General features: G+C 58.1%; 2 protein-coding genes across 2 annotated transcripts; both read left to right on the top strand.

The window, feature by feature from the left end:
* Positions 1–762: 762 nt before the first annotated feature.
* ADAT3 (adenosine deaminase tRNA specific 3) lies at positions 763–1,869 on the top strand (the record flags this gene model as incomplete). The annotated part of the gene is made up of 1 exon (XM_080712361.1): positions 763–1,869. The coding sequence occupies one exon, from the start codon at positions 763–765 to the stop codon at positions 1,867–1,869; it is 1,107 nt and encodes a 368-aa protein (XP_080568487.1).
* Positions 1,870–3,200: 1,331 nt separating this feature from the next.
* Positions 3,201–12,357, top strand: SCAMP4 (secretory carrier membrane protein 4; the record flags this gene model as incomplete). The annotated part of the gene is made up of 8 exons (XM_080713897.1): positions 3,201–3,348; positions 3,450–3,577; positions 3,813–3,864; positions 4,982–5,110; positions 5,369–5,525; positions 7,644–7,745; positions 10,214–10,331; positions 12,178–12,357. The coding sequence occupies 8 exons, from the start codon at positions 3,201–3,203 to the stop codon at positions 12,355–12,357; spliced, it is 1,014 nt and encodes a 337-aa protein (XP_080570023.1).
* Between the last annotated feature and the right edge of the window lie 2,419 nt (positions 12,358–14,776).

The raw sequence follows: 14,776 nt of genomic DNA on the forward strand, positions 1-14,776 counted from the left end.
GCACGGGGATTACAAGCGTCCGCCACCATGCCCAGCATGAGACTTTCATCAGCCTGATGATACCCTGTTCCAAAGCAAAAAATAAAAAGGGTTGGAGTTGTAGCTTGGAGGTAGACTCCCCTTGGGTTCAATCCTCTGTACCAGAAAAAAAAAAAAGATGTTCCTCTCCCCTTCCCCGTTCCGTGGTCAGGAGCATCTGCACAGGGCCTCATTAGGCCAGACCCAGGGTCACCTGGGCCCACGCGCTCGTCCAGGGACTTGACTGCAGAAGGAAGCTTCTGGCTATCACTCTGGGCGGAATTCAGTCCCTTGGTCTTTGCCGGCGCTTAGCTGGCCACAGCGACCCGTCCTGAAGCCGGCGTCCGCAGGTCAGCGGTCACCATTCCGCGCTGTGACTCCTGGGAACAGATGGCGGATCCGTGGCTGCGGAAGCCAGGTGTGTGGGCGGAGTTACAAGATCCGCACGCTGTGCTGAACTCGAGCGCGGTGACGTATCAGTTGCACGTCTGCCATTGGCAGGAGCAGCCAAATCGTGTGCTAAAACGTGGCTGCCTCTCTGGCGTGTGAATTTCACCTCAACTTTGAAAGAGCTGATGGCGGTTTAGACTGTGCCGACCCAGCGCTGGGAGGCCAGGAGCGTGATGTGCCGGACTCGGGCTGGAGCTCCGGGACGAGCCTCCAGATTCCAGATTCCACGTGTTTGGCCTCGCAGAGCCTCCTGGGATGGATCCTCAGCTCTCCCAGGCCTGCCTCGGTTGACGGATGATGCTCTGCTCCGATCTCTGTCTTCCACAGCCAGCCTCGCCAAGGATGGAGCCCGGCCGGGACCTCACGGAGCATTGTGGTCAGGAGAAGGCGCGAAGCCCGGAGCGTGAGCCAGCGCCGTGGCAAGCTCTCCCGGTCCTGTCGGAGCAGCAGTGTGGGGACGTGGAGCTGGTGCTGGCCTACGTGGCGCCCGTCCTGGACAAGCGCCAGACCTCCCGCCTGCTCAAGGAGGTGTCGGCTGTGCACCCGCTGCCTGCCCAGCCCCACCTGAAGCGCGTGCGGCCCAGTCGGGACCCCAGCGGCCCCCACCAGCTGGAGCTGCTGCTGTGCCTGGCCGGGCCGGCCACAGGCACGTGCTCGCTGGCCGAGCTGCTCCCGAGGCCAGCCGTGGACCCGAGGGGCCTGGGGGAACCTTTCCTGGTGCCTGTGCCTGCCCGGCCGCCCCTCACCAGGGGCCAGTTTGAGGAGGCCCGAGCCCACTGGCCCACGTCTTTCCATGAGGACAAGCAGGTGACCAGCGCCTTGGCCGGCCAGCTCTTCTCAGCACAGGAGCGGGCCACCATGCAGAGCCACATGGAGCGGGCTGTGTGGGCTGCCCAGCGGGCAGCAGCCCGGGGCTTGCGGGCCGTGGGGGCCGTCGTGGTGGACCCTGCCTCGGGCCACGTGCTGGCCACTGGCCACGACTGCAGCCGCACTACCAACCCCCTGCTGCACGCCGTCATGGTGTGTGTGGACCTCGTGGCCCAGGGCCAGGGCCGTGGCGCCTACGACCTCAGGCCCCACCCGGCCTGCTCCTTCGTCCCAGCCGCCGCCCCACAGGGCGCCCGGGCCGGCACAGTGCGCAAGCTGGATGAGGATGAGGACTCTGGCCTGCCCTACGTGTGCACTGGCTACGACCTCTACGTCACCCGCGAGCCCTGCGCCATGTGCGCCATGGCCCTCGTGCACGCGCGCATCCAGCGCGTCTTCTACGGCGCGCCCTCGCCCGACGGCGCCCTGGGCACCCGCTTCCGCATCCACGCGCGGCCTGACCTCAACCACCGCTTCCAGGTGTTCCGCGGCATCCTCGAGGACCAGTGTCGCCAGCTGGACCCAGACACGTAGCCTGGGTGACCTCGGTTTCCAGAATGTCCTGATGCTCCCGTCCTCTGTCGTCTGACTCAGCCAGGCCTCCTCTGGGCTACCACCCTGTCCGTCTCCTGGGTGCACCGGTGCCTTCCGCCCGAAGCCAGCACTGCCGCTGTCCGCTGGCCAGCGGGGAGAGCGCCGCGGCGCCGGTCTGGCTCTGAGATGCAGTGGCTGTTTATGGTCTTGCTGGTCCTCCATGGTTGTGCCAGGAAAACAGCTCTGACGTGTGAAAATAAAGCATCCCAAACTGATCTGCGGCCAGTGGAGACTGGGGTCCCTGGGACCAGGCAGGGCTTACGTGTCGGGCGTGGCTTGTGAAGTCTTGGCGTCTACCAAGCCCAGCCTGGCCAGCACGTTGGAGGCCAGCCTTGACAAATTAGTGAAACCCTGTTTCAAAATAAAAATTAGGCCTGGAGGTGTGGCCTCCAAGCATTGTGGTTCCACTCCCAGTACCATACACACACACACACACACACACACACACACACACACTCAAAACAAAAGACAGAAGGAGCTGGGCATGGTGGCGCACACTTGTAATCCCAGCATTTGGGAGGCTGAGACAGGAGAATCGCAGTTCCTGGCCAGCCTCAGCTACTTTGTGAGGCCCTGTTACAAAATAAGTCGAGTATGGTGGTACATGCTTGTCAACCCAGGATTGGGGAGGCTGAGACTGAAGGGTTGCGGTTCCCAGAGAGCCTCAGCTACTTAGGCCTTTGCAATTCAGTGAGACTCTCTTTTAAAATAAAGGATAAAAAATAGGGCTGGGGGTGTAGCTTGGAGGTAGAATGTCCCTGGGTTCCATCAGTGTTGTAAAAAAAAACCCAAAAAGGACAGTAGGGCTGGAGTTGGTGTTGGAGGGACTCCTGGCCTGCCTGCCTTTGAGACCTGGCCTGGGTGAGCCCAGCCCACGGTGCCAGGTGAGGACTGCCCTGGAGCCACAAGCCTACAGGTCACCAGGCCGGGGTGCTGGAGGGAGATGTCCGTGAGAGGAGCCGCCGCCTGCCCTCAGGCCAGATAAGGTGGTCCACATCTATAAGCTTAGGACATGGGGGGCTGAGACAGGAGGATCACAGATTCAAGGACAACCTCAGCAAGTAGTGAGACTTGTCAACCCAGAGAGACCCCGCTTCAAAATAAAATAGGGCTTGGAGGGTGTGGCTCAGAGGTAGAATGCCCTGGGTTCAGTCCCCAGTACTGCACACACAGAGATCAGTCCCTCCTGGAGGCTCTGTCATGCTGGGTGGCACTGGGGCGGAGGGGCCAGGCAGGGAGCAGGCGAGGGCTGGGCCTCGCAGCCATGGCGGATGTGTGTCCGGGAAGCTCGAACTGGCTGGTGGCACCTGTCCTGCTCCTCCCCTCCTGCCAGCTCTGGCCACATTGGCCTGGCCCTGCAGGTGGCAAAGCTGTCCACCAGGCCCCACGGTGCCAGCCAAGTCCTGGTCAGGGTGCAAGGTGGGGGCAGCACTGCCCTGAGGTGTGACCCTGGCTGTCACTGGTTCGTGGCAGGGTCCTCTTTTCTGCTGGGCTCATGGGCAGAACCACGGGACCGCCAGGGTCACATGGCTTCTCACACGGCTTCTCGGCCACTGTGGCGGAGGCGCATGGAGCCATCTGGGCCTCGGGAAGAAGTCAGAGAGGGTGGGCCGCAGGGCTGGACCAAGAGCGGCCCAGCCCTGGCTCGGTGGGCGGGAAGGCCTGCACCCGGAGTCGTCCACACTGAAGCTGGGCTCTGAGGGGAAGTGATGACCGGCGGCCCCACGTCCGGCCTGGGCGCCTGCTGAGCCAGCAGCTGAGTGGGGCTGGCCTTCCTAGCCACCATCTGGGGCTTTCTGATCAGGCCGGGCAGCCCTGGGCCTGTGGCTGGGCGGTGGGTCACCCGGGCCATGGGGACTCCTTGACCACCTGTCTCCTTTCAGGTGGCTGTAGACCTCAGCTTGTGCGTCACGTCAGCCAGAGCAGAAATGTCAGGTGAGTGCCCACCGAGGAGGTGGCGGGGTCTGCTGTGTCCCCCAGGAGCCTCGGTGCCCCGCCTCCAGATGTGCTGGAGCCAGCTGGTTTGGTGTGGATGGGTTGTTGTCCGCAAAGCCACTGTGTATAGGGCCTCACTAAGTAGCTGAGGCTGTCTGCGAACCGCGATCCTCTGGTCTTAGCCTCCTGAATGCTGGGATTACAAGCATGTGCCACCATGACCGGCTGAGCTTACATTCTTATCTCAGGCTCCCATAAAATTTTATTTATTTATTTATTATTATTTTTTGTGTGTCTGGGGCATTTGACCTCCGAGCTATGCCCCCTGCCCTATTTTTTATTCTCTCTCTCTTTTTTTTTTTTTTTTTTTTTTGGTACTGGGAATGGAACCCAGGGGCCTTCTACCTCCGGGCTACATTCCCAGACGTATTTTATATTTTATTTGGAAACGGGGTCTCTTAAACCAGCTGAGGCTGGCTTCGAACCTGCGTGAACCTCCTGTCTCTGCCTCCCAAGTGTGGGGATTACAAGCTTGCGCCACCATGCCCGGCTTTGGCTTTTATTCTTTATTTTGAAACCGAGTCTCGCTAAGTTGCAGAGGGCCTCACTAAGTAGCTGAGGCTGTCCGCGAACTGCGATCCTCCAGTCTCAGCCTCCCAAATGCTGGGATTACAAGCATGTGCCACCAAGCCCGGCTCGAACTTTATTCTTTGGTGGTTCTGGGGATCTTGAGTGTGATAGGCCTTGCTGGAATGAACTCCAGGCCTGGGCAGGGCTGGTCCTTTCCCAAGGCTCAGGGGGAGCCGGTGTCCCGCCTCTTCTAGCTCCGAGAGGTGCTGGCCACCCTCGGCTCGCGGCCCCTTCCTCCACCTTCGTCACAGCCAGCAGCACAGTATCTCCTGGTCTCCCTCTGACCCTGAACCCCGGCTTCCCTCTCGTGAGGACCCTGTGGTGGCACTGGACCCCAGGGGACCAGGACAGCCCTTAGTCTCGGGTCCTGTATATATCCCCTCTGCAGAGTGGGGCCACAGGTTCTCAGGCTCCGGGGTCAGGACGGGGACCTGCAGGCTGTCTTCAGCAGACGGTGATCGGCATCTTGCGGGGCTTCTTCCCACAGGAAAGGAGAACAACTTCCCTCCCCTGCCCAGGTTCATTCCGCTGAAGCCCTGCTTCTACCAAGACTTCTCTGACGAGATCCCCATTGAGCACCAGGTGCTGGTGAAGAGGATCTACCGGCTGTGGATGTGTGAGCCGCGGGCCGGGGCGCGGGGTGGGTGGGCGCTGTCAGGAGCGCCTGGTCCTCGGGCACCCTCTGTGTGGCGCGGTTCTGCCCGAGGCAGCGCTGTGCGGTGGGCAGGGAGGTGGGGCAGCCTGGCAGGAGCCCTCGGTCCACCCGGGCCCTGGAGGCCCCTGTGGTAAATGGAGCCGCTGGCCTGAGCCGGGCCCCACCCCGGGTCGGAGGCGGCAGGCCTGCCGGCCGTCGCCAACCCAGCCCCTCCCCCAGTTTACTGTGCCACCCTGGGAGTGAACGTGGTCGCGTGCCTGGCCTGGTGGATCGGCGGCGGCTCAGGAGCCAACTTCGGCCTGGCTTTCCTCTGGCTGCTGCTCTTCACGCCCTGTGGCTACGTGTGCTGGTTCCGGCCCGCCTACAAGGCCTTCAGGTGAGTGGGTGCCGGGCGGCCACGCCAGCACACGGAGGGAGCCTGGGATCAGCCCCTGGCCCTCTCCAGGCCGGCTTGGCAGAGTGCGGCCCCTGCGGCACCGTAACCGCCTCGGGGAGGGCGCTTCAGCACCCACCACGCAGCCCCCGGCCTAACGTGTGCGGCCCGCGGCTCTGCACACTGACAAGGCCATGCAGCCACCATCGATGGCCACCCTCCAGAACATTCTTCTCACCCCAGAGGAAACCCCGTCCCTCCGCGTCCCCTCCCCGTCCCCCATGGAGCCGCTTCCGTCTCTGGACTTGCTGCCGCAGACACTTCCTGTCGGCGGAGTCGCCCGCAGTGTGGCCTGGCATTTGATTGTCCCCCTGAGCGGCCCTCAGGGCCCGTCCACCGCGGCTTCCTGAGCCCCATCCTTCTTTTTTTTTTTCTTCTTTTTTTTGTGGTACTGGAGTTGGAACCCAGGGGCCTTCTACCTCCGAGCTACACCCCCTGCCCTGTTTTTTATTATTTATTTGGAAACAGGGTCTCCCCGAGTCGCAAAGGGCCTCACTAAGTAGCTGAGGCTGGCTGTAAACCACGAACCTCCTGTCTCAGCCTCCCAAATGCTGGGATGCAACCGTGCGCCACCGCGCCTGGCTGTGTGTGTGTGTTGCTGGGGATTGAACCGGGGGCCTCCAAGCTATATCCACAGCCCGGTTTTATTTTTTATGTGGAAATCGGCTCTCATTAGGTTGCTGAGAGCCTATACATTGCCAGGGCTGTCTTTGAACCTGCGATCTTCCAGTCTCAGCTTCTCAAGTACTGGGGTTACAAACGCGTGGACGGATCACTGTGTGTGTCTGTCGGTGGACACCTGGGACACCTGGGTTAGCTCACTTTGCCCCTTGTGAGGTGGCTGCTGTGGACATTTGTCCTCAGCCCGCCCGTCCTCCGTTACTACAAGTCTCCTTCACCTTGGACGGCCCCTGAGCTCGCCCTGAAGACAGCACAGATACCCGCCCGTCCCGAAAGCTTCCAGGCTGGCCGGGCCACTGTGAGCAGTAGCAGGAAGAGCAGGGGGCTGCCCTGGCTTCCAGAACCTTCGGCACTGACCCCAGAGTCGGCCAGGCGGGGCCTCTGTGTTGTCCCTGGACACAGGTGCAAAGGGTCACCCGGTGCCCCCAGCGAGGACCCGGGATTGCAGTGCCCCAGGAGTGGTGTGCCGGGCGCTGTGACCGAGCCCAGCGCGTGCACCGTGATGCGGCAGAGTCGGTGCTTTTATCAGCACCTCAAAAAGGAGGAGTCCTGGCCCGGCTTGGTGGCTCGTGCCAGCAATGCCAGTGCTTGGGAGGCTGAGACGGGTTGTGGCCAGCCTCAGTACTGTAGGCAGACTCTCGGCAACCCAGCAAGACCCTGTGTCAACATGAAAACTAGAGAGCTGGGCGTGTTGGCGCACGCTTGTAATCCCAGCTGTGAGAGGCTGAGACAGGAGGATTGCGGTTCACAGACAGCCTCGGCTACTTAGTGAGGCCCTTTGGAATTCAGTGAGACCTTGTTTCAAAACAATAAAGAAAAGCTGGGCGAGGTGGCGCACGCTTGTAATCCCTGCGCTTGGGAGGCTGAGATCGGAGGATCACACAGGCTCGAAGCCAGCCTCAGCTACTTGGTGAGGCTCTCAGCAACTTAGTGAGACCTGTTTCCAAATAAAATATAAAATAGGTCTTGGCGCATGCTTGTAATCCCAGCATTTGGGAGGCTGAGACTGGAGGATCGCCATTCATGAACAGCCTTAGCTATTTAGGCCCTCTGCAACTCAGTGAGACCTGGTTTCAAAATAAAGAATAAAACATAGGGCAGGGGGTGTAGCTTGGAATTTGACTATCCCTGGGTTCCATCCCCAGATCTGCAAAATAAAATAGGTCTGGGAGCATAGCCTGGAGGTAGAAAAGCCCCTGGGTTCCACCCCCAGTACCACACACACACACACACACACAATAGTACAGAGTAGGGTTGGGGGTGCAGCTCAGGTCGCCTGCCCCTGGGCTCAGCCCCTAGTAGGAGCTCCTTGTTCTCGCCGTCTTGGCCCCAGCCCGTCTGGTCCATGAGCGTCCTGGTTATACTCTCTGTCCCCTTCAGGGCCGACAGCTCATTTAACTTCATGGCGTTCTTCTTCATCTTCGGAGCCCAGTTTGTCCTGACCGTCATCCAGGCGATCGGCTTCTCGGGATGGGGCGCGTGGTAAGCTCTGCGGTAACACGGGGTGTGTTGTGCAGCTGGAGTGTGCACGGCAGCCCACACTGGCTTGACACGCACAGGCAGCGTGGCACCCCAGCACCTCTAAGAAAACCTGCAGAAATGCCCGTGTGTGTGGGCTGTGGGCCGGTGCAGACAGACTCTGAGAGCGCAATGCAGCGGGAGTCGGCGTCCTGCGCTTGTAAGCACCCCAAGGGCATCGCATCGTGGTCCTGGGGTCCCCCACCCCAGGCTCGGGTGGCCCTGCTCCTCAGCTCACTCCTGCCTGGGAAGGGGTGGGAGGCTCGCCCACGTGCTGTTGCACTGAACAGGGCTGCCTGTGCCCTGGAGCCTGGACAGAGGTCCAGCCGTGTGCCCTGTGGGAAGCCGTGGGAGGGACGCCGGCCCCAGGCCAGCCTCCAGATGCGCGCTCACGGCTCCAGGATCTGCTGTCTTCCATCTCCCCGTCTTTGTGTTTCACGTACTACATGAGCTCTGTGGCAGCTGTTGTAAGTGGCCACAGGCCGGGAATGAGGGTGCAGGCTTGTAATTCCAGCGCTTGGGAGGCAGAGACTGGAGGATCGCACAGGTTCAAAGCCAGTCTCAGCTACTTAGTGAGGCTCCCAGCAACTTAGACTCTGTTTCCAAATAAAGTATAAAAATAGGTCTGGGAGTATAGCCCGGAGGTAGAAAAGCCTCTGGGTTCCACCCCTGGTATCACAAAAAAAAAAAAAAAAAAAAAATTGAAGGAGACCAAGACAGGAGGATCCGGGTTTGCAGCCAGCCTCAGATACTGAGTGAAGCCCTTTGCAACTCAGTGAGACCCTGTTTCAAAATAAAGAATAAAAATTAGGGCTGGGGTGTAGCTCAGAGGTAGAATGTCCCTGGGTTCCATCCCTAGTACTGCAAAAACAAAAAATTAAACTGGGCTAGGGGTTTAACACTAAGATGGGATGCTTCCGGGTTCCATCTCCAGTATCACACGCACAAAAAAAAAAAGGGCGTGGTGGTGCACGCTTGTAATCCCAGTATTTAGGAGGCTGAGACTGGAGGATCGCGGTTCGCAGACAGCCTCAGCTACTTAGTGAGGCCCTCTGCAACTTAAACCCTGTCTCAAAATAAATAAAAAATAGGGCAGGGGGTATAGTTCGGAGGTCGAATGACCCTGGGTTCCATCCCCAGACCCGAAAAAAAAAAAAAAGAGAGAGAGAGAGAGAGAGAGAAAGAATAAAAAATAGGTCTGGGAGTATATGGGTATGCGAGGGAGGGCTGGGCATGGTGGCGCACACTTGTACTCTCAGGACTTGGGAGGGTGAGACAGGAGGATCACAGTTTACAGAAAGCCTCAGCTACTGAGCAAGGCCCTCAGCAACTCAATGAGACCCTGTTTCAAAATAAAGAATATAAAATAGGAGCCAGGCGTGGTAGTGCATGCTTGTAATTCAACATTTGGGAGGCTGAGACAGGAGGATCGCGGTTCACAGCCAGCCTCAGCTACTGAGTGAGGCCTTTTGCAACTCAGTGAGACCCTGTTTCAAAATAAATAATTAAAAAAATAGGGTTGGGGGTGTAGCTTGGAAGTCGAATGCCCCTGGGTTCCATCTCCAGTACCACAAAAATAAATATATATATATTTATATATATTTATATTTAATATACTTATATTATTTATATTCATATTTATATAAATTGGGCTGGGGGTGTGGATTGGAGGTAAAATGCCACTGGGTTTAATCCTCAGCATGCAAAAATTAATTAATTAATTAATATAGGGCTGGATATGTAGCTTGGAGGTAGAATACTCCTGGGTTCAGTTACCAATAATATATACACACAATAATGATAATAATAAAATCGGGTGAGGGTGTAGCTCAAAGGTAGAATGCCCCTGGATTCAATGCCCAGTACCAAAAAAAAAAGTAAAAAAATAAAAGGGCTGAGGTGTAGCTTGTGGCAGAGCGCCCTGGGTTAATCCCCAGTAGTGCAACCGTTGTAGGACGCCATCCGGGTGAAAGGCTCAGTGAGCCTCCTGGGCAGAGGCCCTTTGCCCTCCACGAAGGGCACTGACAGGGCAGCGCTCATTTCTCTGTTCCCTACATGTGTGTGTGTGTGTGTGTGTGTGTATGTGTGTGTTTATGTGTGTGTCTGGGGATGGAACGCAGGGGCATTCGACCTCCGAGCGACACCCCCAGCTCTACGTTTTATTCTTCACTGTGAAAGCGGGTCTCACTGAGTTGCGGAGGGCCTCGCTCAGCAGCTGAGGCTGGCCGCGAGCCGTTCCTAGCACAGGACGCCGATCAGACCTGCGCAGCCATATTGGCTGTTGCGCATCCTCTCCCGTGTTTGCTGCTCACCTCTAGTCCTTGAGAATTCTCACCCAGTCTTCCGAGAATTCTCGCTTTCCTCGCCGATCTGTCAGAGCTCTGTGCACACGGAGAGCCCCAGGAGCCAACCCACCTCTCCCTCCCCTGCAGCGGCTGGCTGGCAGCCATCGGGTTCTTCCAGACCAGCATCGGGGCCGCCGTGGTCATGCTCCTTCCAGCCGCCATGTTCTCCCTGTCAGCCGCCATGATGGCCGTTGCCATCATGAAGGTGAGTGGTCAGCCCCGGGAGCCACGCAGGCCCCATCCCGCGTGTGCTTGCGGTCACGTGGGTGCTGTCGGCGCAGCTCGGGGACGGCCCCGGGTGGGCTTTTCCTTTTCTTCGCTTTTTCTCCTACTCGGCCTGTTTTCCAAGGTCTTTTACATATTTGTACACGCATCCCAGGTAGTCAGGCCAGTTTCATTCCCCAGTGTGCCCAGAATTTTTTGGGGGGAGGGTTTTGGGTGTGGAACCCAGAGGCATTTGACCTCCAAGCTACACCCCCTGCCCAATTTTTTATTCTTTATTTTGAAACAGGGTCTCGCTGAGTTGCAGAGGGCCTCACTAAATAGCTGAGGCTGTCCACAAACTGCAATCCTCCAGGTCTCAGCCTCCCGAATGCTGGGATTACAAGCATGCGCCACCATGCCCGGCTCAGAATTTTAATTATTTGTTTATTTATTTATTTTTTGGTGGTACTAGGAGTGGAACCCAGAGGCTTTCTACCTCCAGGCTATGCTCCCAGACCTATTTTATACTTTATTTGGAAACAGGGTCTCACTAAGTAGCTGAGGCTGGCTTTGAACCTGTGCAATCCTTGTGTCTCAGCCTCCCAAGCGCAGGGATTACAAGCGTGCGCCACCACACCCGGCTCAGAATTTTTTTTTGTTTGTATATACGTGTGTTATCAGGAGTTAAATGCATGGAAATTATACCTCTGAGCTACACCCATAGCCCTATTTTACCTCTGAGCTATACCCCCAGCCCTATTTTATTTTATTTTATTGTGGTACTGGGGATGGAATCCAGGAGCTTCCTAACTCTGCGTTACACCCCCTGACCTATTTTACATTTTATTTGGAAACAGGCTCACCCAGTTGCTGAGAGCCTTATTTAGTAGCTGAGGCTGGCTTTGAACCCATGCAACCCTCCTGTCTTTCTCTTCCACCACACCCGGCTGTGCCCAGGATTTTTATAGGGTGTCAGGTAGTGCCCCTGCCCTGCAGGTGCCAAGATCCCAGACTCCAGAGGAGGGCAGGGGCTGAGCATAAGCCGCACTGCACCGGTGGCTTAGGCCCAGAGGAGAGAGACCCGTCCTTGTTAGACAGCCATATGGCGGACGTCCAGGCCCACTGGAAGGTGGCAGGTGCTCGGCTGGGCTGATGGGCCAGAACATCAGGTTGAAATTACAGTGGCTGCAGGGCGTGGTGGCGCACGCTTGTCACCCCAGCATTCGGGAGGCTGAGACTGGAGGATTGCAGTTCACAGACAGCCTCAGCTACTTCGTGAGGCCCTTTGGAACTCAGTGAGACCCTGAACTAAAATAAAAAGACTGAAAAATAGGGCTGGGGTGTAGCTCGGAGGTAGAATGCCCCTTGGTTCCATTCCCAGTACTGAAAAAAAAAAAAAAAAAAAAACAGAACTGGGGTTGTATCTTGGAGGAAGACCGCCCCATGGTTTAGTGTGCGTCCGGTGTGTCCTGTCCTGGGTCGAGGCCCAGTTGCGGCCTCCCTGGCTCGCTGACTGCCGGCCGCCTGGCAGCACAGGTTGCAGCCTCGCTTTTGGGTTTGTTTTTCAGAGGATGTTTTGTGTCGCTGTCCTCATTTCTCGGACTTGATTTCTGAGATTTGGGACAGGCCCTGTGTCCCGTGGTTTGCACTGAGCCCAGGCCCCGCCCGCGGGCAGGAGTCCTGTGGGGAGGGCCCGCTGCTTGCGGGGCAGCAGTGGTCTGGGCGGAGGAGCGGGGGTGGCATGGCCCCTGTGCTGGAGAGGAGAGAGCGCTTGCTCCATCGTGGGCAAGCCCCTGCCGCACGCAGACCCGCCACCTCTCCTTTCTGTCCCCGACCTTGGCCCGCAGGTGCACAGGATCTACCGCGGCGGTGGCGGAAGCTTCCAGAAGGCGCAGACGGAGTGGAGCACCGGCGCGTGGCGGAACCCACCGTCACGGGAGGCGCAGTATAACAACTTCTCAGGGAACAGCCTGCCCGAGTACCCCACCGTGCCCAACTACCCTGCAGGTGGCAGCCAGTGGCCTTAGAGGGGCTGGCCGGCCTGCTGCCCGCCGGCCCCCAAGGCCTCTGCCCCACGCCGGCCCCTCCGACCAGGCTGCTCCCCGCAGACACCCCAGGAAGGCGCCTCTTCAGCCTGAAATCTGCGGCCACACCTGACGTCCGCGTGGGCAGCCACAGCCTCGTCCACACCTGGGAGGAGCTGCCGCCGCCTGCCTGTCCCCCAGAGCTGGCAGTGCTGCGGTCCCTGGCCAGCTCCTGGCTAGGCTCCAGGGCCCCTGCAGCCAGCGGCTCCCAACGGTCCATGCTTCTCCTGTGTGTCCGTCTGTCCAGTCGGCCTTCCTCCCACACCCCCAGGCCAGGGGCTCCGGAGCTCGCGGTCCTGTGGCTGTGGCAGCCCCCTGCCTGGGGGTTAGGCTGGACCTCTGTCTGCGTTCTGAACTCGGGCCCACTCCCTCTGTGGTGACGGCCGCTCCCGACGGGCACACGAGGGCCAGCCTGGGCGCCCCCAGTTGGGGAGGCGACCTGGCCGAGGCTCCTGCCCAGAAGCCAGGGCCAAAAGCTGCTCCCGGGGCTGCGGGGAGCAGGCCTGCTCAGGACAGGAGCCCGGGCTCCCGTGGGGTTGGACAGATTGTGCCTTAGAGAGGAACCCAGCAAACCGACACTACTCCTTCTCCCCCCTCCTCCCTCCGTCGTTCTCACTCCACCGGGCAGCTGCACCTTGTCAGAAGAGCCTGCAGCGCCCGGGGGCATTTGGGCCAAAAGCACTTTACTTGGTGACCTCTCCTATCACTGCCAGGACTGCGTGGTGCCAGGCTGCGGCCCCTCCCTGCCTCAGGGTTCAGGAGCCCTGCACCTGGCACCCCTAGGGGCGGCCTGGGCCTGGGGGTGGGGATAGCAGGGGTGCACCACACCCGTCGTAGGACTGCCCTGCCCCCGCGGCGCCCCAGCTCAGCATGGCTGGCTGCGAGGACGCCGTCGGGTACCGGCAGCACCTGCCCGGCTGGCCCGCGTGCACTGTGTGGCATGGGTGTGGTTACACGAAGATAACTGGAAATAAATCCTCTTTCTGTGTCAGACGAGGCAGGGGGCTGTGTTTGTAGCGGACGTGTCTCCCCCTGGCTGCCAAGAGTGGGCAGCCCACCCTGCCTGGCCCGCCCCAGGCTCTCAAGCACCCTGCGTCAAGTACCCAAGACAAAGCCCTGGCTCACCCGCCACCTTCGCATCCAGGGCGAAGAGCTGAGATTCCCCGTCAGGTCCTGTAAATCTGTGTCTTCCCTTCTGCGCCACAGTTTTCACTTGAAAAGGAATATTGCCGGTCAAAGCAGGAGTAGAACGGTCTTGGAGGGCTCTGGTGTGAGGAGGGATGGGCAGGCTCAGACACCAGGACAGGAAGGAGCGGGGCAGAGCCGCCCATGGGAGCTGTGGGCCTGGGCAGGAACCCAGGGACACTCTGCCTTCAAGCTGCACCCCGTTTTTTGTTTTGAGGTACTAAGGATGGAACTCGGGTATTCTACCTCCTAGCTACACCCTAGCCCTATTTTTTTTTCCTTTTTTTATATTTTATTTGGAAACAGGGTCTCACTAAGTTGCTGAAAGCCTCACTAAGTAGCTGAGGCTGGCTTCGAACCTGTGTGATCCTCCTGTCTCAACCTCCCAAGCGCGGGGATGACAAGCGTGCGCCACCACGCCTGGCTACCCCACCCTATTTTTATTCTTAATTTTTATTTTTGTAGTACTGGGGATAGAATCCAGGGACATTCTACCTCTGAGCTACAACCCCAGTCCTGTTTTTTTATTCATTTTGAAACAGGGTCTCACTGAGTAATAAAGGGCCTCACTAAGTAGCTGAGGCTGTCCAAACTGCGATCCTTCTGCCTCAGCCTCCCAAATGCTGGGATTACAGGCATGCACCACTAAACCCAGCTATATTATATTACTTTTGGAACTGAGGATTGAACCTAGGGGTATTATACCTCTGAGCTGCTGCACCCACCAACCCTATTTTATTTTTAAAATTTATTTATTTTTGTAGTACTGAGGATTGGACCCAGGGGCCTTTATTCTTTATTTTGAAACAGGGTCTCACTAAGTTGCTGAGGGCCTCACTAAGTAGCTGAGGCTAGCCACAAACCTGCGGTCCTGTGGTCTCAGCCTCCCAAGTACTGGAATTACAAGTGTGCACCACCATGCCTGGCCCAGCCTATATCTTTTTGTTTGTTTTGTTTTTGATAGTACTGGAGATGGAACCCAGGGGCATCCTACCTCCAAGCTACACCCCAGCCCTATTTTTTAAATTTATTTTGAATCAGGGTACTGGGGTTCCTGAAAACCCTTCTACCTCCGGGCTACACTCCAAGACCTATTTTTATACTTTTTTATTTGGAAACCGGGTCTCTTAAGCCAGCACGGCTGGCTTCAAACCTGTGGGATCCTGTCTCCGCCTCC

This window comes from Muscardinus avellanarius, assembly GCF_963383645.1.
Source record: "Muscardinus avellanarius genome assembly, chromosome: 16".
Lineage (NCBI taxonomy): Eukaryota > Metazoa > Chordata > Mammalia > Rodentia > Gliridae > Muscardinus > Muscardinus avellanarius.